General features: G+C 38.0%; 4 protein-coding genes across 5 annotated transcripts; 2 read left to right on the forward strand and 2 right to left on the reverse strand.

Moving 5' to 3' along the window:
- Positions 1–1162: 1162 nt before the first annotated feature.
- Positions 1163–2777, reverse strand: gadd45ba (growth arrest and DNA-damage-inducible, beta a). The gene is made up of 4 exons (XM_056266483.1): positions 2598–2777; positions 2389–2490; positions 2059–2278; positions 1163–1955 (listed from the first exon to the last, which is right to left on the reverse strand). Exons 1-4 carry the CDS (start codon positions 2639–2641, stop codon positions 1842–1844), a joined length of 480 nt encoding a protein of 159 aa, XP_056122458.1. The 5' UTR covers positions 2642–2777; the 3' UTR covers positions 1163–1841.
- Positions 2778–5947: 3170 nt separating this feature from the next.
- Positions 5948–9391, forward strand: larp6b (La ribonucleoprotein 6, translational regulator b). 2 transcript variants are annotated; one of them, XM_056266475.1, is made up of 4 exons: positions 5948–6055; positions 6152–6256; positions 7866–8079; positions 8159–9391. In XM_056266475.1, exons 2-4 carry the CDS (start codon positions 6153–6155, stop codon positions 9266–9268), a joined length of 1428 nt encoding a protein of 475 aa, XP_056122450.1. In that variant the 5' UTR covers positions 5948–6055; position 6152; the 3' UTR covers positions 9269–9391. The 2 variants fall into 2 exon arrangements, with proteins under 2 accessions (XP_056122450.1, XP_056122449.1); XM_056266474.1 differs by having other exon boundaries at positions 5968–6055; positions 6139–6256.
- Positions 9392–12943: 3552 nt separating this feature from the next.
- On the reverse strand, positions 12944–17283 carry vmac (vimentin type intermediate filament associated coiled-coil protein). The gene is made up of 2 exons (XM_056266482.1): positions 16740–17283; positions 12944–13667 (listed from the first exon to the last, which is right to left on the reverse strand). The coding sequence occupies exons 1-2, from the start codon at positions 16928–16930 to the stop codon at positions 13313–13315; spliced, it is 546 nt and encodes a 181-aa protein (XP_056122457.1). The 5' UTR covers positions 16931–17283; the 3' UTR covers positions 12944–13312.
- A 495-nt stretch (positions 17284–17778) lies between these two features.
- Positions 17779–19646, forward strand: ndufa11 (NADH:ubiquinone oxidoreductase subunit A11). The gene is made up of 4 exons (XM_056266486.1): positions 17779–17906; positions 18267–18359; positions 19223–19345; positions 19436–19646. Exons 1-4 carry the CDS (start codon positions 17828–17830, stop codon positions 19546–19548), a joined length of 408 nt encoding a protein of 135 aa, XP_056122461.1. The 5' UTR covers positions 17779–17827; the 3' UTR covers positions 19549–19646.
- Positions 19647–25663: the final 6017 nt, after the last annotated feature.

Here is a 25663-nt window from a genome sequence, read left to right on the forward strand (position 1 = left end):
AGCATGAACTAGCATTTCCATTGTGCCCTTGAGGAAGACACGATCCCAGGATGCTGCTGTAATATGTGAGGCGGCCTTTGCAATTCGGAGGCCCCCATCATTCAGTCAAACGATTTGTTAAAAACGCGTAACGAAATTCATTTAGAAACGAGACATCACTGTGTTGCTCAGAGACGTGCAACGGCTCTGGATTTGTTTGGAAATATTTTTGTTGGTAATAGTGCAAAAACAGACAATGTTCTAAGACTAAAATGAGTCACCTAACATTAACTTCTTGTTTATTGAACTGTTGTATGAAATCAATAGGCTATCACATTTGCGATCGCGCCGATATTCGGGAAAACACCACTCTATGGCCTGTAATAATACATACTGTTAATAGTACTGCTAATACAAGGACATTTTTGACCCATATATCTTGAATTTTGGTGGCATTTTTGCCCCTATAGCCTCCATTCATTTCTGTGATAATGGGGGGCAGGGCTCTTTTTCGAGTGCAAGCGGAGGCCCCTTCTGTTGTGAGGCCCGGTAAACATAGCAAAAGGCCACTGTGTACTGTAACATGTTCTCTGCTACACAACTATTACAGGTTGTTCCAGAAATAATAAGAGATGTGTAACCAGATACCTGTGATATAACCTCTGACTTACTGAAAAGTTCTTTTATATATTATTTTCTGGAGGTTATCTAAGCCCTGTGCAGTCTCTTTATGGAGGAGTGGAGCTTGCGAAAGCAGACGGAACTCGGCATAAATAACTCATGTCGGCATTCCTGTCAGCGCAGTGTTGTAATTAACTGTGTCAGTAAGGATATGACGTTGATTCCAGGACAAGAGGATACAAAGACTATCCTTTGGCAAACTGTGCGATTTGTTTGCACGTCACTTAGGGCTCTTGTTCTTTCTTAACATTTCCACTGAATCCATTCACACCTCAGTGGGGTAAATCCCTCCCACTCCTAGATGTACAGTCCAGGCTAATTTTGGGAAGACACTGGGATTTGCAAGGAAGTTAACCAGGAAATTCGTTGTTATTTTAAACATTAACCAAGGTAATTGAATCTGCATGGCCCATTTACAATGATATACTAGTGCCACTATAAGAAACATATTGAATTGTCTACCACCCCTAAACCCCCCAAAGCAAAACATCAGACAGAGGAGTAAGTCTCAAACAATAATTTATTGAAACAATGTTGCATATGACAAGGGAAGCAATACATATATTACTCTGTTTATATTACTGGAAATAACTTAACCTACAACAATTCATAGTATGTATGCATGTATGCAACTCAGCAGAATTCATGTTGTTCCACAAACACGGTCCTTCTCAGAAGCGATTGCAGTCCATGTGTAGCTTGACATAAATGCTACTGCATGTTCATTGTTAATCGTGTCCGGCTAATACACAGATGATTCACTCAACATTTCAAAATGTTCGTCCCGCAGTCAGCGATAGTGACGTACACTCATCTCTTTCCAACCCGTTGCACATATGAAGCCGGGGGCGCGCGCGCGCGCCCACGCCCGCCTGCGTGCAAGTTCTCCAGCACAGCTTGTGCCGACAGGCAGCCTTTCACAGTTCATTTTCCCACAACTTGTTTCTCCGCTACCAAAACGACCACTTTTTCCTTTTTCCCACGGAGGACACGACAAGCTGGAGGGGCAGAGGGGAATCATGTACCGAGCGCACAGTTCCAAGAGCTCCGCTTTCTCTCTCACAGCCCCTTCACATGACGCAGCAGAGCAGTCAACGGCGGCTAGTGCAGAGCCCTTTTGCTTTCATTCACAGAGAATGACTCTTTCATCCTTTCCTTGCAGCAATAGCATCGCGACTCGTTCAACGTTCTTGCAGGGACAGATAAGGAATCCATTGGTTTTTGCAACGGCTCTCTTCACAGTAGTTGCCCACGTCCTTCAACGCCTGGCATTTGAGTGGTTGGCATTGAGAGTTCTGTGGAAAAAGAATAAAATGCAACGTAAGTCAACGTCATATGATATTAAGATTCGAAAGAATTTGCCTACGCTAAGAAGTGTGCGAATATAAGTGTACTTACAGTGACTAGGATGCAGTGCAAGTCTCTCGGCTCGCTGTTGTCCACGGTGGCTGGCTCGCCGAGCACCTGCGCGAGGCGCCTCAGACCAGACACGCGCAGGATGTTGATGTCGTTGTCGCAGCAGAACGCCTGAATGAGCGTGAAGTGAATCTGCAGCGCAATATCGTCCTGGTCCTCCTCATCGGTGGCCAGAACGCACAGTACGACACAATCTGGGTCTCTGTAAATCAAATCAAATGCAATTAGACTCCTGTTTGTGATGATAACGCAATATAGCAACACCCAGCACCCGTCTAATATGGAAAGTCAGATATATAAGTATATACTTACACATTCATTAGTTTTGCAGACTCGTAAACGCCGACTGTTAGACAGTCTTGTCTCTGTGCTGCTACCAGCAGCTCTTCCAATGCTTGGTTCACTGTGTCCATTCTGTAAAAAAATGCGACTATGGTAAGCGACAGTCGGATAGTTCTCTATATAGAAAAACACCTATTGCGATTCGCAGTTGATATTTATGCATGCAATAAATAACTTACTTTTTATCAGTTATGTTGCATCCAACGAGTTCTTCCAGGGTCATTTTGCTTCAAATAGTAATCCACAAGTCACCAGGAGATCTTAAAATCCAGTCAAAGTGTGCTGTCCAAAAGTATATTCCAGATAGCCTATCACTTGGAGTTGTAGTATTCCTTTGCTCGTTTTGCTGTCTCAGAATTAGTTTCTGTCGACTTCAAGCGAAACGCGAGTATATATATACCGCTTTCGAGTGGGCGCGGCTTAGCCAAACGCTCGTCTTTCTGGTTGGTTAGAAATGTTCCACAAGCGTCTTGCTCTCGCGCAACCATTGGTTGTGGGGGAAACTCCTGCTTTCACCCCACGTGGGCTGCTTCGCGGAACATCTCCCCAAACTACCAATACAAAACGCACCTAGCAGCTTTCAATTTGTTTGTACTGACTGAGACCGATGGAATTTCCATAAGGAAATCCCTGTTGCTTTCGATGTGCATGTTGCAGTTATATCTGAAACCTTTGCATCATGTAGGCTACAGAACGTAATGAAGCCAGAATTTCATTTTTGTATTGCAAGTATATTACATATGTGGGAAAAGAAGAGTCATTGTATCATATGTTTCTTAAATCTATAAGATTTTGCCACGTCCTGAAATTGCACGAGCTGGTTTGTCGAAACTCCCTTATATAGGCCTATGATGATGACTCGTGACTCCTGACATCCTGTGCACAGTTCGGGACGAAAATGATGCATTAAAATCGACGGCGTTGTTTATTCAGGCTATCTTTGCAGAAGACATTGTGTGTGTTTTTTTTTTGTTTTGTTTTTGCAAAACACAAGTCGTCTGCACTGTTTCGAGGTAGTCGCGTTTATGTCTCCTTGTTACCTGGAACTTTCATCACCCAAGCTGTTCCAGTTCCACCGGCTAATTATAGACGGTACAGTCACAGGATCAGAGCTGTTGATGTTATCATGGGACCTTGTTGTGCTCGAGTTACGAAACCCGCCGCCGGACTGCATAAACACTGGGGTCAACATCGTGCACTTCATTGTTTCCTCGATAGAAATGCCTTCAGGGTCATAATAATATGACTGTCATAATATCATCAGCACCTTGCGTCGATGTCCCTGCTGCAGCAACACTTTCAGATAGCCAATGGCTTGTGTACGGTGATTTTTCAAATCAGTCAAACCTATCAATAACTCAATATCTGGATTGGATCAATTAACTGTTCTAATGCGCCATCTGCTGTTAGATGATCGTAAACTGATGTAGCCTAAGTTATCACAATGTCACGAAACGACTTAGGCTACTAACTGTAGGCTACTTTTGTATGACATAAATTGGAATTAACAGTAAATAAATGCTATAATCTTAAATATGAAAGAGTTCAAGCCAAGCATTTCAGCAATCAGTATCCTACTTCAGCAGAATTATCTTCTATCAACGAGTGTCCTCTACTGGTTATGATATGTCACTACAAATTAACTGTAATATGGCTCATAAACGGCTAGGCCTACATTCTTGTTACTTTGTCCTCTATATACTAGGGTGATTTTAAAGTTAAATAAATAAAAATGCTTTAAAACAACCATTCTAGTTTTAAAATGGATCATAATTACTTTATTTTGTATTGTTTTTTCCTCATTTTTAAGAGTGTTAAAATGTTAGATTTGCTATTCTGTTACCATGGAATTGAAAAGTATCAGGTGACCACTCTATATAGTGACAGTGAAATCATAAATGTAACTAAGTGTAAGATTGTTTACATTGTGATATGGTGGGTTAGGATATGATGCTAGTAGTGGTATTATTTTTTCAGTATTTCCATGAATTAGATTTCAGACATCTTTGCTTTTATTAAAACCTATAGGTTAGTTGAGTGAAATTCGTAGTGTTGCTATGACATATCTTCAATAAAAATATGGGCAATTAAATACGTAAACATTCACATGCCTGTATATAGAATATCATAGTTTAACCTTTCAGATTAATCTATTTTACTGGTATTCTGCTTTGTCTGACATTTTCTAAATTGTCCAAATACAATAGTTTATTTAGTATTGTGCATAATTGACACCTGGATAAACTTTTACAGAATGTTTAAATACATTTTAATATAATTATACTAAAATGTGTTTATATTTAATATTTGACAGTTCGTGCTATAACAACTAAATTAGCAATTGTTTCTATTTATATCCTATACATTGGCTGATGCATCATCATCCTGCACATGCTAATAATATCTAAATATGTTACAATTTAAAAGTAAATCCACATTGTTCAACTAGCAAGCCCAAGGCTTATAAAAAAAATTCTCCAGAAAGTGGAAATCCCATTGCCACCACACATCATTTACTAGTATACAAAATGATTCCTGCACACATGATATCTATATTTACCCATTTGGAGGTCGATCAAGGCCATGTTCTCATCTTCATTCCATTATTTGTTCTTCTTTAAATAATACAAAATATCCCTATAACCGAAGAATCACCCTTGTACATTTAAGTAGCTTTACTCTTTTTGCTTTGCAGGTCAAATGATCTGATCATATCGTTCAGAAAACGCGAAAATGTTTTTATGCAGTGCTCGTCATAGCAGATTCCAGTCGCACATTTACAAAAGCAACCGTTACTGTAATTATAATATGGTTGAGCCCCCATTATCCTGAGTGTGTTTATTGGCTGTGAATCGTGTTAGTTAGCCTAATTAGCAGGACTTCAGACTACCTCCATCGTGCTCTTTGAAGCATGCCACAAAAGTGAGGAATAACTTGTCCGGGGATGTTTAACAGTTCTAATATACAGGAAGCCGAGTAAGGGGGTTGGCAGCAGTCCTGACTCCTGCACTGCACGTATACTATACCGTCTCACGGATCCCCCGTGGTACCTATTCATTTGGAATACACTTTACACTTAATCTTGACACCTCACCCCTCACAGTACACACACCAGTCGGGTCCATGGTGGGTTTGCATAACGTCTACACTCTACAGGGTCTCCAAAAGTCGATGGTTCGCAAAGTAACTAACACACCCATTAGTAAAGTCTTGGGAACAGAGGCTGCGTGTAATTGAGTAATTAAGAGAGATTAAGTGTAAATAATCATGGCAGGGTCTACGAGAAAAAATACCAGGCAGAATTATTTATGGTTTGCGTTCAGTGCGCATGTGCACTAGCCTATGTAATTAATATCAAGTAACCTTTTCCGAATGTTCATGATTAGGCTATCACAAATATATATATATTAAAAAGTCTGGAAGATTGACAAACGCCTTTAAACTTTTTTATAGGATTTTTTACGCTCCCAGAGGATTTATATGTGATTATAGCCAACAGAACAAGCACGACGTCGCCCAATAGACATCTTTTTTCAATTGTGACGTATGGACGTTTAAATCAGGATTCTAAAAAGGGATCACCTGTTTTCAGGAGATGTGTGGCGGGAAACGGGGAAGCAGACAGGGAAGTCGTCAGGTAGGCTGTTTACCACGCAGTTTAACAACTAACGTTTAATTCTATATATTTTTAAATGTTTAATCTAGTAGCCTACATTTCAGCCTTTGTCAACAGCATGTCCTCACCTGGTTTTACTGACATCTTCCATTGTGAGGACACTCCGCAGTCTAAGGGACCGTTCTCATACACTGACGATGGGCTAAATGATAGTTTGGACGGGTAAGACACTTGTTAGATAATTCCTGTGATTTGGTTATATTTCAGTGGTTCACCAAAATGAAACGTTAAAAGCCTTTTACCATATTCTGGAATGTCCATTATAATAAAGAAGAAAGAAAAAAAAGGAAAAGAAATTTCACTTTTATCATAAAAAAAAGCATTTTGTCATGTCCCTAAGGCACTTCACTGAATTTGTAGTTCTACTTAGAAAATATTTAACAAAATGTGTAGTGTCTGTTTGGAAATATTGTTAGTATATTAGTTAAAATATTTTTCACAAAAAACAAGAATATTTTATTTTAAAAAAGACTAGGCTATAAAGTTATGTCAGTTCATGCCAACAATTCTCCGCCTATAATAATTTAAGCTCCACCCATATCATTTACCAGAAATGACATCATTCAGGTCTCTTTAACAGTGGTATCCTACTTTCTATTCACATTTTTTAGACATATTATTGTCAGGGGGGAGGGTACTGTCAAACTTAACTAAACCCCATCACATCAAATTAAGATTTTTTTTCTCGATTTTTATTTTTATATATAAATGTTATAGTATATATAATATACTTATTTCATTGCTGCCATATATGGTCAACTCTCCTACAGGAGCAGAGGCCATTTTACAAAAAAAAACTCAACCCTGTCACACATCTGTATATTTCTCATTGCTTTGAGGTTGTAAACTTGTCATCTTCTTCATTTATATAGCGCTTTTAACAATGGAGATTGTTTCAAAGCAGCTTTACAGAGATAAACATACAATTTACGGTAACAGAGATTGTTTTGGCTTTATAGCGATTTTTGAATAATGTTATTTCCAGCTAAAGTTAGTTTTGATTGATTCACTTCCAGGAAAACTTGTGACAGGGTTGAGTTTTTCCACTTCATTTATGAATAATTTTAATTTTAAAAATGGTCACTTTTTTTTAAACTTTTGCACGTACTGATAGTACTTGCAAAAGTACTTAACTTTTTGTTCTTGATTTGACTTTTTTTTGGTCTTTTCTCCTTTGCCCCTATACCTGCAGGTGTGCAGGATTAATTTATTAATAAATATATAAAATAGACATGGTTTCAATAAAGATATACTTGCCAAAATCATGACAGCTCATAATTTTGTTATAAATAGAATATTTGAGGAAATGCTTAACTTTGACAAGCATCCTATGTCAGAAATGGCAAAACATTTTTCACAAAAATAATGGCACCACAGATGTCTCACAATTTGTCTTTTTTTTTTTCAGTCCCATAAAAATGGGAAAATTATCATAAATGTTACATTTGTAGTTATTAATTTATGAGGGACACGAGCAGTATGTAGAAAGTTTTTATTTGTGTAAAATCCTTTTTAAACCGTTTTAAAGTTTAGAAAAAAAAAACCTAAAAAAAATAATAAAAGGTCTTTAATGCCTGTGGTGGGAAAATTTGACTTGTTGGTCTGATATGCGTCTAATGATGTAAAGTATTTAGAGAATTAATTATATGTAGTTTAAAAAACAAAAAAAATCCATTGAAATATTACCGGATCCCAGAAATGATCCAATTTGAAGTGTTTTTCTAATGGCTAATTCCAAATCCATTTCATTAAAGAAATAACTGTTTTTCAGGAGTTCGACTGAACTGATTGATGTTTTTGAAGAGGAATTCTGTGAGGGTGAACTCTGGATTCCTCCGAACGACGATCTGACCCAAAAAATTGCAGCCCAGCTCGAGAACTACTTTTCAGATGAAAATCTATCAGATGACGCTTTTCTGCTTAAACATGTCCAAAGAAACAAGATGGGTTACGTTAGTCTGAAGCTGCTGACATCTTTCAAAAAGGTGAGATCAAAAACCCAACACCCCGATCCGAGTAGAAGTGTCGTCATCAGGAAATGTTCTTTTCGTTGTCTTGTCACAGATTCGAGATCTGACGCGTGACTGGCGCACCACACTGGCTGCTTCGAGAACCTCTCCGCAGCTGGAGGTCAATGAGATGGGAACCAAGGTGCGACGACGCACTCCAGTGCCCGATTGGCTCCTGTGCATTCCCACCAGCAAGCTGCTTCTGGCCTGGAACTTCCTGGACGGTGTCGGCCCAGTCAAGGATGAGTGGAATGGGTCACCGGGTGGGGAGCAGCCAGGCATCATGGAAGCGGCAATGCGGGTGTTTTCCCCCTACGGCACCATTTCATCTCTTCGCATTCTGCGCCCAGGCAAAGAGATCCCTGCAGAGTTGAAACGCTACACTAAGAAACACCTGGAAATGGGGCGCAAAGTGTGTGCCGTGGTGGAGTACGAGTATCTAGAGGGCGCGCGTAAGGCATACGACACCCTGAGGGCAGAAGAGCGGCAGCAGGGAGGAAGGGGCGTTTGTGTGGTCCTGTTGGGCAGCCGTGGGACTCGTAAGCCGGGATGGAGCCAAAACCTAGTGGAGGAAATGTCGGAAGAAGGGATTGACAATGACAGTTTAAAAAAGCCCACCAGAAAAGCCAGGCGGTACCTTTACACTCTGGAGGATTCGGCTGTTTGCAGCTCTTCAGAGTCCGATTTTGCCCCCGCCTCACCCCGGCCCAACCGCAGGGTGTCCCGCCCTCAGGCCCTCTACGGCAGTCCCCTCGCCATCCCGCGGATATCCACCTTCCGCTCGGACCCTTACAGGAATCCTCTTGGCAGTCCCGTTGGAAGCCCCCTCCTGCCTCGCAAGCTTTTCCCTTGCAGTCATGTGACCTCTCCTCTGGCCACGCATCCGTTCAGCAGCACGCCCACTGGAGCCGGGACGTCCGCCTTCTTCAGGCACAAGGGCTCGGATGAGCTCTCTCCGGATGACACGGGGTTCACCGGCAGCCCGTGGGTCCAGAGACGGAAAAATGCCGCCCAGGTCATTCAGCCCGAGATGGGAAGCTTGCTGTCACCCGATCAGATTGTGAGGTCTTCGGGTGTCCTGGTTGTGCGCCAGCCTGTCGGCCCGGACGGGACCAAGGGTTTTCACAACTGCATTGGTAGAGGGAAGGTGCTGTTACCCCACTGACCCTGTCAAATGCATTATGAAGTCTTTTTTTTTCCACTGAGCCTGTATTTGTGCAGTGCAACAGAAGCACTTTTAATGCAACACAATTACTGACAACTTTATTTCTTCTATCAATGAAAATGGGGAAAATGTCATGAAAAAAAAAGTATAATTAAATATCGAATAAAGATGAATTTGTATTCCAATTTTCCTGAATTTATTTATTTCCTGTATATACCGTGTTTCCGAGTAAGTACACAATATAGATATTTAGCACTCAAGAATAACAAAATAATTTATTAGAATTTTTCAGAATAAATAATCCCATTTAACAAGTAACCATGAGTCTTTTAGGCACTGTTTTACTTCTGTACTGGGCACTAACAAGACAAATATGACATGCCCCAATATGTAAAATTACCATGCTGTAGTTCAGTACCACATGTAACTCTTAAAACGAACACGAAAATATTGTGTAACCATCACATCGTAACAGGACAAATGACACGCTGTACATGAATAATGCCCCATCATCAGTACACTCATTCACTACATTATGTGGCTTTCCACACAGATTGACTGAATAAATATGGCAAAATATAACAGGCTTGCATAGATTTCATTTTGCAAGGCCAAATTAAATGTTCAAGAATAACTCGATTAATTTGGAGAAAGGTCTATATGCATTAGCATCACATTATCATCTGCAGAACTGAAATAATAGCAAATATAAGGACAGTTGTCAAAGGTTAGAAGATATTCAACCATGAAAGCAAGTGCTTTTACACTCTCTCTCAAACATAAACCTGTAATTGTGTAAGCAACAGCTTTAGCTTGGGTGGAATTGCACCGTTTATGTGGTGGTGCACTATTTTAAGTGCAAGCTGTTTTATTAAGAGAGGCTCTCAGAGAACAACTTCACTGCGTAGATCACTTAATTAATTATATATTACACATCTTAAATTACAGTGCATGTTTGGTGAGCACCACTATGGTAATGTCACACCGTCACGCTCCAGCACTTTGCTCACCATCACAATGGTGGTAGGGTCTCTCAAAAACTGATGGTTCAGTCCTGGTACTTATGAGTTTCCAGCACGTATCTTTAAATATGAAATAACCACCACTCACTACATTGGAGGAAAACGTTTTCACAGTTGTTCAGTTAGCAGCATTTGTCTATGCAGCAGCTAACATGAAATAATGAACAATACTTGAACAGGATTTATTACTGTTACTGTTAGTTCTTGCAAATTGTATAAATTTGTACAAATTTTATAATTAACATGAACTAATAAATGATGTAAAAAAAACTTTCATTTTTAGCACAAATCTTATTGTAAACTATCATTGTACAAATACAAATTTGACGAGCAAGTGTAAAGGGATAAAAAAGGAAGTTAAAGGGACAGTTCACCCGACCTAAAATGTAAGATACTTAAACCCTTTTAATATATACAAGCTCACAATTGAGATATTTAGCACTCAAGAATAAAATTATAAGTTTTCAGAATAAATAATTCAGAGGCAACCATACGTCTTTTAGTAACTCTTTTACTGTGAAAAAAAATTTACCCTCTATTCCAAATCTGTAGGACACAAACAAAAGAGGGCTATTTTTGGTTCACTATACCCCAACATTCTTCTAAATATATTTGTGTCCTGCAGAAGAAGAACCTGTCGTGACATGACATGAAGGTGAGTAAACTGATGACAAAACATAAAATACTGGGTGAACTATTCCTTTAAGTTTGCTTTCCATAGCACAGTTATGCAAATATTGTATTGCAATGTGAATTTGTGGCCAAGGGGCAAATTTATAAATGTAAAACTATGTCTATTTGTAAACAATGCATGGCATACAAGCGATGACACTGAATCTAAGGCCCTGTTTACACCTGGTATTAAGATGCGTTTTGGTTGATCGGCACAAGTAGACGAGGGAGACTCAAACCCGTTTACACCTGGTGTTTTAATCCGTCTCTTTTGTCCACTTTCAACCACTTCTGTCCTGATTTCTTCGTGGGGAGGGTCTATGGGCGGGTAAATGTCCAATGGACACATTAAGCTCGCGCAATTTACATATGAACGTGCCAGAAGACGACGGAAAAACATACGGAGAGCAGCAAGTGCAACGCAGTGTGTGTTAGAAATCAGGAATGGTGAGAGAACATTGTGCTTGGGACGTTTTCCGTCTTCAAACCAGACTTGGGTCTTCAGCCAACAAAGTTTAAATCCAGCCTGGCTAGTGCGCTTCCCGTAATGTTTATGCATTAGGTCAGTAGGCGGAGAGTAGACGGTCTTTTGTGGCTGTTTGAACACATTCGATCACATGAGTGTCTACACTGCGAAAGCAATCCGGTCGAATGCGTTTTCGACTACCTCTGGAAGTGGTCGAAAGTGGACAAGCTCGAAATGTTTCAGACCCCGTTTACACCTGTATTTAGCGTCGTCAAAACGCATCTTAAAGGGATAGTTCACTTTGAAATTAATTTTTGATATGTTTTAGCTTACCTCAAGGGGATCCAAGATGTAGGTGTCTTTGTTTCCGCGGAAGTTTCAATTTTTATATTTTTAGGTCAAACCGTTCTTGTCTGTCAGTCATATAATGCAGGTCTATGGTCACCACCTCAAAGAGCATGCACAGAGAAGTCCAAATTAAACATGATGTAATGAACAGTATTTATATCGTTTTTACCTCTTGTAAACACAGCCACGTCCAAGTGATCTGAGGGCGCGGGCGCTTCCGTCTGTGCGTTACAAGAGGTAAAAACGATATAAATACTGTTCGTTTTCTCACACAAACCGCTCGTTTCGTGTCTTAGGCCATCAATGTGTACTTACATTTACGAGTCATTACATCATGTTTAATTTGGACTTCTCTGTGCATGCTCTTTGAGGTGGTGACCATAGACCTGCATTATATGACTGACAGACAAGAACGGTTTGACCTAAAAATATAAAAATTGAAACTTCCGCGGAAACAAAGACACCCACATCTTGGATGCCCTTGAGGTAAGCTAAAACATATCAAAAATGTATTTCAAAGTGAACTATCCCTTTAATACCAGGTGTAAACAAAACAGGGCCTAAATTCAACTACTAAGGCTCTACGAACATGTTAGTGTATAAATCAACAATCTTGCACATGACAGCAGATCACACCTAAACCAGAATCCACCATCTGTACCTCAGTGACTGTTGAAATTGTTCACTGAGAGACTCAAACAAAACAGTATATTACATCTAGGTGACATCCAGTTATGGAGCAATATCAAAAACATTTTTAAACAGGATCACATTTAAAAAAATAAAACTGCAGATGAACCGCATGTAACAGTAAACTGCAAGTAATTTGTACGTAAATTTAAAAAACTTTCTACTCTGATATTAACTTGACCTAATAAAATCCAGGTATAAATAGTTGAGCAAAATATCACAGTATATGAACATTTGAACCTAAAAAGGGAAGGAAAAACAAGTTAACAACCAAAAGAAAACAACTAGGTAACCTATTTAAACCTTGAACTCCGCACAAGACATGCGGAACAAAATTATATTGTGGCCTCGTTTTAGTAAATCGTGGCCACGTTAAACTACAGTAATTCATTCCCTTGTTTTGAATTGATTTAACTAAAACAAGGAAGCAAATTATTACAGTGGACACACAATTTAGTAAATCGAGGGAACAAATTGTTATATAGTGCGCACAATTTACTTAAAACAAGGTAAAATGTGCTGACGTAAGAATTCTGAATCTGTGTCAACGATATGCATGGTTGTTGTTTTTTTATGTGGGACTCCGTATTAAACTGACCCTAATTAAAACTGGTCTGAGGGACAAATCCAAATGATAGGTGGCATACTTGTATCACTATCTTATAGATTCAGCCAGAATTGACCGGGCATTCTTTCTTTACAGTGGAATCCCATTCACAATGCAGTAACCTGTATTACGATACAATGGCTATTTTTATCAAATGATAACCAGACACTGAATCAACTGTAACCATTAAAACACACAGGCTGCTAAACCTGAGACGAGGACCAGTGTAACCGAGGCTCTCATACAGTGGTCCCGAACACGACCCCGTCTAATTCCTGATCGTCAGAGTCGTCCTCGCTGAGTGAGAAGTCTTTGTGGTTGGAGAGGCGGCTGGGACTGCAGTTGGACTCTCCGTCTGTGAGAGAGCTGTTGGTCGTGGGCTTCCCCAAATCTCTGACAGGCCCCATTCTCTCCGCCTCGGCCATCTGGGACAGCATGCTGTCCAGTAATGGACGGCTTTTGCAAATGTTGTCCAGCAGCTGACATCGGTGTTGTAACTGTCCAATTAGAGAATCTTTTTCCTTAATCGTTTGGTTGAGTTTATGGATGGACTCCTCTGATTGACAAAGCTTCTCGTGGAGGAAGAAAATCTCTCTACATGAAAAATAAAGATAACATTTTCAGTCAGCAAATCATCCTATTAAAAAAATCTGTTGGACACAATTTGCATGCCACTAGTTGCACCAATCGGAATAGTGCTGTTCGGTCATAACGTCAATTTGTAGGCCAACAGCTAATTTATTCTCAGGAAATTGCTACTTTTTTTTTTTTTTTTTTTTTTTTTTTTTTAAAGCAGTTGTCGATTTATTACGGTCTTTGGTTAATATTACTGGAAAAGATTTTCATGTCTTGTTCTACAAATATAAACACCAGAGTGAAACCGCAAATAGAAAATTTGAAAGTGTACTGTGTTTTAAAAATACAAGTTGCTATGCAAGGACTACAACACTTGTCCGATTCGTCAATCACTTAAAGGAATAGTTCACTTCAAAATGAAAATTCTGTCATCATTTACTCACCCTCGAGTTATTTTTAAACCTGTTTAAATTTCTTTCTTCTGCTGAACACAAGTATATTTTGAAGAATGTCGGCAACCAAACAGTTGATGTAACCCATTGACTTCCATGGTATTTTTTTTCCTACTATGGAAATCAATGGGGTCCATCAACTGTCTGGTTACCAACATTCTTCAAAATATCTTCCTTTGTCTTCAGGAATTCATACAGGTTTAAAACAACTTGAGGGTGAGTAAATGATGACAGAATTTTAATTTTGAAGTGAACTATTCCTTTAAACTCAAACCCTTGTAGTAGTAGTAGTAGTCTTAGCAATTTGTGTCATTTTACACAACAATTTCTACAAGTAATTCTAACCACAGACCTTATTTTTTCATCTAAAAAAGTCATAGTAACTCATCATGGAAATGCAACAAAAGAGAGAAGCTGATTATATTCTGGGTTTTAGGACTACAAAATAAACCGCTTTATTGCAATAACTGTTTCCAAACTAGTTTTGGCAATCACTTACCCCATCTAACATTGGTCGCACAAACAAATAGTCCCACCCCCTAACAACATTGTTGGCAGTTCTTTTTCCGATTGGTGAACAGGGGCGGGCTAGCAGTCCATTTGGCTCTTTAAACAACCGAGGCCTGTAACAGACAGGTGTGGTTTCTTGGACCACCGTATCCAGTGATAATTGTTTGGTAGCTGTAGACGTGCCGGTATACGGTAATACGATATTATACAATGCTTTTCCATCGACAGGTTAAAAGGCACAACGCCGCTTTATGCTGCAGCAAAAAGGGAACTGTAAACAAGCCCAACACGGACGAGAGGAGTGCTGGAACGAGGTACCGTAAACAAAGCAGCTGCGCTAATGCTGTTTCTGAACAGTATTTAAATGTTTTAAACAGCCATTCAGATTTTTGTATTCGCGATAGTGTTCATCGCAGCACCAAATACTTAGACTTAACAGGCTATTTATTTTCAAACTTAAACATTTTTACATCATAATCTGGACTACAACATGCCCTAGAGATATTGATTGAAATTTTTTTGATTGTTTATTGTTCGGCCACACTTTATATTAAGGCTCCAATAGTTACCATTAGTTAATTCATATAGTTAAAATAAAGTTAAAATGACAAATATTTCAAAAGCATTTAATAATCTTAGTTAATTTCAACATTTTTATAACACTATTAAAATCAAAAGTTGTATGTAACTGTATTTTACTACTGGGCAGTTGAATGCTTAAATCTGATTGGTGGAAACAACGCTATCTCACGACCAATTCGTACGAATTCGTACGAGTGATTAAAAGGTGGCTAATTCGTACTAATTCATACGACCTCACTCGTACGAATTCGTATGATTTGTCTAAACCCACGTGATGGGTAGGTTTAGGGGCGGGGTCAGGGGTAGGTCATTCGTACAAATTCATACGAATTTGGTAACTCGTAAAATATGTACGAATTAGCAAAAATCGTACGAATTTGTATGAGTGAGGTCGTATGAATTAGTACGAATTAGCCACCTCGTAAAATTCGTACGAATTGCCGTGAGATCGGGCTGGTAGAAACGCACGGCTAAAGTACTTCCAGGCAGGTCTTCACCGCATCACTTTGCCAAATGATTTAAGTTATTTCAAAGGTCCTTCCTTACAGACACTGACCCAGCAAATAAATATAGTAAACAATAGGATAAAAACAACAAATTATTTCCAAGTTTTTTTTTTTGCCACAAAAATTACGTTTTATTATGTACGGAATGGAAAGCACATACTCTCTTTCTCCCACTCAAACACACACATACAGTACGGACACACACTCGCACAGAAACGTGTTGTCAGTGCTGCTCTAACGATTTTATCAGTAAAATAGTTTAACAACTTAAAAGCTATATGAATTTCTCACTAGCGAGGTAATAATGGTGCTGTTCTTGAAGCAGATAAACTTACAGTTACACTATTAGTAGAGACGCTGCTGCCGAACACTGTTGAGAGACACACAGACTCAGGTAATTAATATACGCTTAATCTCTCTCTCTCTATCTATAAACTGCATTAATAACTGCTTTAGTCTGTTATCATTGGCTGAATCCTCCGCTCTTAACCTGACAAACATCTTGAGATAAATCATCGGAACAATGTTTTGAGGTGTGGTTACCGCAGTATAAGCGGAATAAATTGACTCCATTTCTGTAACAAATGTAGCTATTGCTTAATGTTAATGCTACCTAATGAGACCTTATTGTAGTGTTACCTGTTGTTCTTTATAATTCTTTTATAATAACATTTGTTTACATTCATTCAATTGCTTTAATGTGTTTAAAATGTTCAGATCATTTTGTTAGAAACAAAAAGTTATTAATCTCATAGTATTAAAACACTTTTTTGCAACTTATTTGAGTATCGTGATAATACTGTAAAAGATAAAAGCTTCAGCAATTATAGCAACATGAAAATTTGATACCGTCACATTCCTAGCTGCTACATACGAACATACAAAATACGCTTAAAGCAGCTTTGATGGGGCTTTTTGATTTAGCACAAATTGATTTTTACAAAATACGTGGTTTTCGTGTCAAATAATAAAATAAATAAAACTAGTCTGCGTCTACAAAACAACACGATTGTGTTGAGGATGTCAATTCTTTCCCCTACTTATCCTTGGCCTCCGTGATTTGTTGCGTGGCCGCTCTCAGTTGCTCGTCTTTGCGGATGAGACTCTCCGCCTGCTCCCGCACGGTGTTCTCCGCCTCCTCCAGCCTGTGCTCCAGCTCGGAGACCCGCCTGTGCAGCGCGGCCAGGTGCGCGTTCGCCTCTCGGATCTGCACCGGCGACGGGGACGACATGTCCCTGGACGTGCTTCTGCTCGGGATGCGGAAGACAAAAGCACCGGCCCGGTAACCTCTCTCACCCACGAGAACGCCACGCTGCCGGGCTGATCATCTTCTGTGGGTCTCGGACGGGTCCAGATCCAGATTGAATGAAGCTGAACTATCTTTCAATCTCAGCATGCGTGATGCACAAGCAGCGCCGTGCGTGTCTTCAGTAAATCTTCGCGTCTATAACACGGTTACAATCGGCAATGCGCAGTTAAATGCAGCGCAGAGATTTATAACATTGTCCAATATAAGCAGGTATTGCAGTTTTTGTTTTTCCAGGCAGCTGACGTGTCATCTCCACCAACTTCATAGCAACCTGTAGCTGCTGACCCGGAAATGATTTTTAGAGCCTCTAGCCAATCGGAGTAGCAGAAAATGAGAGACAACAATGATTATAAACTGCACTTTCCCTGCGAGGAACTAAATAAACGGACTGGTTATTTTTTGGGACTGTGCTTTTATTAAAATATTATGTTAAGATTAAGACTGACACTATGTTTTCTTTTTAAATTATTTTTGTAATGTGTTCATAACTCATGTTTTAAAATACACCTATGCTAATTAGGTAAATAGGTAAAAACTACATTTATTAGATATTTATATTGTATACTGAATTGCAAAATAAAGTCAGCAAATTGAACTTGTTTGTATTCAGGTAACTAACTGTCTGTAGTTAGTTATGCATAACATGCTTTCTGTCAAGTAAATAAATAAACCAGCAATGTGTTGCAGTTCCACACCACGCCGACGGGGGGCGGGGGGCAAAGAAACACTTCTTGAACTACTAGACCACACAGCGCTAGAAAAAGAGGTCGAGAAGAAACTCTCGCGATATCTCAGTGTGTCCTTGATGCGGAGACAGAAATGGGCTACTGGGATCTAGAAGAGGGCAAAGACTGCGTTGCCAAAACATGGATCACCACGAAAGTAGCCACAGCCATTGGTTAGTCTGATGGACGTCTGCTCTGTAGGGTTTCTAAAGGACCCTTTGAGCGTAGTTTTAAACCTGTGCAATGATTATGCGCCCTAAAGGCTAAGCTGTTAGCATGTAACTTACACTCGTTAGTCCAGTAACGTTAGTGAATACAAGCGCACTATTTTCTCATATTCATATTTTTCCGACAGTTGTTTATTTGTTTCATACATGCTGCATTTTTTTTTTTGTATATATATTTTTTTGTATGGCAATGTATAGTTCTCAAAATGACTAACGTTAGTAAAGTGGATATCGACATGGTCACTCGGCACGGCCTGCTTTATAACACAAAAGCTAATGTCCTTTAAAACTGTTGTTGTTCTGCAGGGCTGGTAGGTTCTGCCTACCACATTGTGGCTTTTCAGCCTGAAACAGCTGTCGAGGCTTTGACCAGAGCAACATCAGGCACTGCCACCATGGGTAAGACACAAATAAGCTGTGCTCCGATTCATGCACACTGTATGCTGAGCAGAAGTGTTAACAACAGGGATTTCCTTGAACTATATCGAAATTATACAATGAAAATGAAGTCTATATGAGTGTAGTGGTTCACAGCAGTGAGTTACCTAACTCCCCATTCTCATTACTTACTGTAAATGCAGATATATTTATACAGTACCGGTCAAAAGTTTGGAAACATATACTACCATTACTAAAGAAATCTCTTATGTTCATCAAGCCTGCATTTATTTGATCAGAAATACAGGTAAAAACAGTAATATTGTTAAATATTATTATAATTTTAAATATTGGTTTTCTCTTTAAATATACTTAACATATAACACATGGAGCCATTACTCCAGTCTTAAGTGTCACATGATCCTTCAGAAATCATTCTAAGATGCTGATTTATTATCAATGTTGGAAACAATTGTGCTGCTTAATTTTTCTTTTTCCAGGATTATTTGATGTATAAAAAGTTTTTATAAAAAAAAGAAGAGCATTTATTTAAAATAGGAATATTTTACAAATAGAAATATATATAACAATAAACACTACCGTTTATAAAGAAATGAATACTTTTATTCAGCAATAATGTGTTAAATTGATTTTAAAAAAGGTGATAGTAAAGATTTGTTGTTAAAAAAGATTTCTGTTTTGAATAAATGCTGATCTTTTGAACTTTTTATTCATCAATGAATAGTTACTTACATATTACAATTTACTTGTACGCTGTGAGAACAGTAGATACATTAATAGAATGTTTTTAGTTTAGATTGTGTGTGTGATGCCAACACATACACTTGCTGTAATAATTAATTTCCTGTTTGCTACCCCTTCAGCTGCCATGGGTGCCATCTTTGGAATGGCCACTTGTCTAAGTGCACAGGCCAGAGATGCACCTGATGACCCAACTAACTATTTCATTGGTGGGTGTGCTTCAGGCGTTTTCCTCGGGGCACGGAGTAAGTACAGTATTCACATGCGCTTTTTAACATTTTCCTTTTTGTGACGAAAGAATCTAACAAGGTTTTGCTGCTGTTTTTAATGTTTAGCACACAGTGCTATCACAGGTACGGCAGCGTGTTTTGGTCTGGGAACTGTGGCTATGCTCACCAAGGTTGGAAAAACAGAAGGCTGGAGAATAACAGGACCCCCAAAGCTGTGACCTGATATGTCCCCTAGAATTTGATGTGTTCATATTGTATATTGCTCTCATAAATGTATTAAGATTAAAAATAAAACAATCTCTGGATGTACTCTTTATGTGTTTGACACAAAGAGTATTTTCTGCTTAGGACTGCAATTATTGCAATGTGTCTTTAGGCCTGGTTTCACAGACAGGTCTTAGATAAAGCCAGGATTAGGCTTTAGTTCAATTAGACATTTATGTTTTTTTTTATAAACAAACTGGCGTGTATCTTCAGACAAAATAATGACACTGACATATTTTAAGAGATGTGCTAGTTGCTTTCAGTTAAAAAAGCTCAAACATGCATTTTAGTATGGGACTAGTCTTAAGCCTTGTCTGTGAAATCGGCCATTAATGTTTCAAAGTAGCCACATGAAACATTAATATATTGCAAAAAAACAGACCAACATAGAGCAGCCTGCTGGTTATATGGTCAATCGTGTAGTGATTCTTCCCACCAGCAGGTGGCGCTGTGAGCTACGCTGACTACGAGAGCAGAGCGCCGGTGTCTGTCCTCAAATATCAAAACACACATCGTTATCGCTTTCAAGTTAGTAACATACTAACTATTTATGTTAAATTAAAGTAATACTGTATGTGCTTTATAACAGAGCCTCAACAGGGTGCGGGATTGTTTTGCACAATTAAACGTCCCCAAAAGTTCACAAAGGAAACAATTACACTTGCTACAAATACATTTGCAGAATACACACAGGCTACTCTCTGCTTTAAATAAACCTAATAAGGAAAATATCAAGCGGAAGTGAATCAATCAAAACTAACTTTAGCTGGACAATAACTTTACTCTTTAGCTGCTGTAAAGCCAAAACAATCTCTGTTACTTTAATTTCCTATTATCACTGTAAAGCTGCTTTGAAACAAACTGTTTAAAGCGATATAAATGAAAGTGACTTGACTTATTAACTGTTTTTATTATTTATTTGTTTTTGTGGGAGCCGGGAATTTGATTAAAACCAGACCAAAAAACATAATCCAATTAAATCATACACTGTAAAAAAATAAAGTTTCTGACTTAAATTTTTAAGTACAATCAACTTGGATTTTTCAGTCATTTTAACGGATTTACATTAAATGACTAAAAAGTTAGTTGAATCATGTATAACTTGTAAAAAGTTATGTATTTTGACGAGTTAAAGCTATGTACAAACTTGTCATAACTTATTGATCATATACATTTTTTACAGTGTAATAATTATTCATGTTAATAATATAGGGAACCCACAACAATAAAAAAAAATATTGTCCCCATTTTTTTTTAATAATAGATAAAACAAATGAGATTTCAGTGATATTTTGACCAGTAGGACATGTCCCCAGTTTCCATGTCAGATATCTGGTCATCTTCTAATTTAAAATACATATATATACATATATACACTTTGTTAAAATTTCGTAGTAACACAATCAGTTGGACATAAAACCCAGAGTTAAGCCCAGAGCCACAACAAGGCAGTAGTTGAACAGATGGAATCAGAATATGGAATAATCAATGACAAATGAGCCTATTTGTTGGCCAAGACAGTGATTATATATTTTAATTACATATTTTAAACATTTGCTTGCTGTTTTAAGTATTGTTTTATTTCAAAATCATTTTCAATGGTTTCAGTTGGCTGAAACCCCTATTACAGGCTTTTTTAATGTTACAGTTTTTTACAATCACTTTGTTACTATTTTTAGAATCTTGATGTCATTTTTCACAACTCTAGTCACAAAACTCTCAACCAATGATCAAAAAGCACATTTTTCAAAACTCTAACCCTTTTCTTAATTGCTTGGATACAATACACATAAAACTTAGATCATTTGTTCATTCAACAAAGATCACCTGTTCAATATGACACAACTTAACATCAAAGTACTACTATTTCAAAAGGCAATTCACACATTACATTTCAAGTGAGTGTCTATTCATTTCCTTACAATGATCTAACTATCAATTGATACAACTGCTCAAAATGATAAGTAACTGTTGCATTACTCTTAATGCATAGTTGTATGGAAACAGACACACAATCTTCCATGTTTACAGTAAATCATGAAAGTTTAAAGATAATGAGATTCATTGTCACCAATTAGCATGGCATGAACCAATTAGACTACAATATCCATGGATGTAGCCTAATATTTTATCATACTGTAATGCTTCATCAGACACTGTCTATGGTGCCAAATACGTACCACCTTTTCAGACTATGTACAGTATTGACAGTACAGTACTGTATAGATGCAGGCCCTTGTAACTGCGTGTCCAATTCTGCCAATCACAGCAGAGCAGTGTCAGGCCTGGACTCGCCATGCCAAAGGTTTTTTCCAAGATGTCATTTTCCAACATCCATTGTGATGTAGATGAGAACCTGTGGCCAAATCCACAACACAGAGTTGATGACAGTGTAGAAGTACAGTAATCACTCCTGTTTAGTTTCTTACAGCAAGTTGAGGAACACTGCATTTGATGTTTTACAGTACTGTCTTTTCTTTTCTATTTCATAGCTAATTACAGTTTTTTACAATCACTTTGTTACTATTTTTAGAACCTTGATGTCATTTTTCACAACTCTAGACACAAAACTCTCAACCAATGATCAAAATGCACATTTTTCAAAACTCTAACCCTTTCCTCAATTGCTTGGATACAATACACATAAAACTTAGATCATTTGTTCATTTAACAAAGATCACCTGTTCAATATGACACAACTTAACATCAAAGTACTACTATTTCAAAAGGCAATTCACACATTACATTTCAAATGAGTGTCTATTCATTTCAGTACAATGATCTAACTATCAATAGATACAACTGCTCAAAATGATAAGTAACTGTTGCATTACTCTTAGTAATGCATAGTTGTATGGAAACAGACAATCTTCCATGTTTACAGTAAATCATGAAAGTTTCAAGATAACGAGATTCATTGTCACCAATTTGCGTGGAGCATGAACCAATTAGACTACAATATCCATGGATGACGCCTGCAATGCCATCGCAGCAGACCAGTGTCAGGCCTGGATTCGCCATGCCGAAGGTGTTTTCCAAGATGTTTGGCTAATGAAACCATCCATTGTGATGTAGATGAGAACCTGTGGCCAAATCCACAGCACAGAGTTGATTACAATGTAGAAATACAGTAATCACTCCTGTTTTGTTTCTTACATTACAACCAAGCAAGTTGAGGACCACTGCATTTGATGTTTTACAGTAGTGTCTTTTCTTTTCTATTTCATAGCTAATTATTTTTGCTTTGATTCAAATAAACCTATGTTGTGATTGCACTGTAGTGTTTTGCATCAATATATTACAAACTTTGTTCAATGATTCCACTGTGTCTGTAATATTCTCTCTACCACTACTGTACTTTTACAGAGATGTATTTACTGTACATGTAGTACCATAATGAAACCTGTATCACCTATTTTGTTCTACAAAATTTAATGATTGTACGAACAATGACACAGTGAAACTATCGGTTGCTTGTGTGTGGGTGATCTATAGTTATGTTTCAATGGTATTTCACAGTAAATTTGTTTTTTGAACCAATGATTGTGCAAGTGCAAGATTTCTTTAAAGATGTGAATGCACAATGCAATGTTTTGAACATTAGACAGCCTGTGTTACAAGTGATAACCGTTTTGATTTTTGTGTCTAGAGTTTTGAAAAATGACATGAAGGTTCTGAAAATAGTAGCAAAGTGATTGTAAAAAACTGTAAGTGGCAGCTTACTCGATATAGCCTACAATATAGGATACAATATACAACATGTTCAGTAGGCTACACTATATCAATATGGTAGCTACAACGCAAACAATTAAAATGCTTTATCAATTATCAAAGTATATTCTTGATGTAGCGTACTTAAGAGTATTGGAAGCTAGTGCTATAGTGCAAGGATGTTTGTTGAATGCACAAGTACAGCAAATGACGAACGTTGTGTGGTGAGTTCTTATTGTAGCCACAAGATGGCGCTGTTAAACCACTGCTCTATTTTTTGAGGGAAAATAAGCCCAATATTATTCAAATGACTCACGTCAAATGATTATGATTACATGAATCATTCACCATTTCAAATGCCAAAATATGTTTGTATTTTGTAAATCATTTAAAAGGTATATTCCTGTAAAGCTTAATACTGGGCCCCCAAGTTTAATTTGTTAGAGCAGTTGAGTTGATATCGGGGTCTGGGCCTCAAATAGATTTGTTTTAGCAGTTTCCATTTGTTCTATTCAGGGAGAATATATAATTACTGGTTTCTGGGGTGGTCTTGTCTGGCACAAAGTAGAGGTGTGTGTGTGTGTGTGTGTGTGTGTGTGTGTGTGTGTGTGTGTGTGTGTGTGTGTGTGTGTGTGTGTGTGTGTGTGTGTGTGTGTGTGTGTGTGTGTGTGTGTGTGTGTGTGTGTGTGTGTGTGTGTGTGTGTGTGTGTGTGTGTGTGGCAAACTCAGAGCTGGAAATCAAACAGTAGTGCCTAAGAGTCTCCTCGTGTATGTGTGTTAAAAGCAACACAGCTCTATTATCACCAGCTCTATTATGAAGACTGTTCCAAGGTGTTGGGTTTTTATTAGAGACCCGTTGAGTTCACTGGACCGTATTTACAGGTGATTAGCACAGCGTTACTGGGAGGCTTTTAAAATAATTAATGAGATGTGAGAAACAGCTGTTTGCAGTTTATTTGGTCTCGGCAGCTGGAAAACACAAGGATCTGGGAGATTGATGTGTTTGCTTTGACATTTACTCTGTTGACAACCACAGAAACCAAAAAAAAAGTGTCGATTATATCCATGAGACTAAAAGCCAAACGGTGTAATTAGCAGAAACGTCCTCATCTGGACCTTCTCAATCTGCTAATAATTTGATCATGATATTGTTGTAAAACAACTTCTTCTGTAAAGATAAGCTACCCTGTACAGGTTTTTATATATGTAATCCAATAATAATGCCCATTTGGAAACACTTTTTCTGAATTTTAAATTGGGGCGTTCTTGGTAATTTCCTATTCTGAAATATGGTGACAATAAATTAAAGCAGGAATTAAGCTGAAAATAAAGCAAAAACACAAAAGAAAATGCTGAGAAGCCTGTCGAACCAGCCACTCTCTGTGAATGTCTCCACTCGTGGGACTAATTATGGTTGTTATGTGAAATTTGGCTCATGGTGACATCATGTGACTGTAATAATGAGCTGGAAACTAGAGTTCCAGTTTTTTATTTAACGGATTACATGCAGCTCCAACAGCACTGGCAGTGTCTTACACAGAATTCCTTGAATTGGATCGCAAGAGTAGAAGAGAAATCCGGATTTTAAAGGCGAAGTGTTTAATGTTTTACATTCAATACTTTCTCCCAAGATGCTATTGAAACTATGGTGTCAAGTAACATCAAAAAAAGTATGATGATGATGATCCCCATATATGATGATCCCTTGTGAGCTACACCTTTTCAACACACTCTCATTGCAGTTCATAACTACTTTACATTTTAGCGAGTTGCAAATACGTATGAATTCATATGATTTCATTCATACGTTTTTATTGCATCTGCTTATGCCCCAGTGATGTTTATGTTTAGAGGTGAGATTATGCTTCGTCTTTTCTTTTCTTTTCTTTTCTTTTCTTTTTTCCCAAAAATCTCAAGTTTTCGTATGAATCAAATCTGCGACCCTGGACCACAAAACCATTCACATGGGACTTTTTTTTTTTTTTTAAATTGAGATTTATACATCATCTGAAAGCTGAATAAATAAGCTTTGCATTGATGTATGATGTTAGAATGGGGCAATATTTGGCAGAGATTTAAAAATCTGGAATCTGAGGGTGCAAAAAAATCGAAACATCGAGAAAATCGCCTTTAAAATTCTCCATTTATGTTCGCAGTTGTGTTGCATTCACTCACAAAAATAAACGTTTTATATATGGTAGGAAATTTACAAAATATCTTCATGAAACATGATCTTTACTTAATATCCTAATGATTTTTGGCCTAAAATATCTATGCTACTTGTGCCAGTCGGCTTTGGGATCCAGGGTCACACCAATTCGCGAAAAATGTGAAATTTCTCATTAAATTAGGTTGACC

The sequence above is a fragment of the Rhinichthys klamathensis genome, unplaced genomic scaffold (assembly GCF_029890125.1).
Source record: "Rhinichthys klamathensis goyatoka isolate OS25496 unplaced genomic scaffold, OSU_Roscu_1.1 h1tg000249l_1, whole genome shotgun sequence".
NCBI classification, from domain to species: Eukaryota; Metazoa; Chordata; class Actinopteri; order Cypriniformes; family Leuciscidae; genus Rhinichthys; species Rhinichthys klamathensis.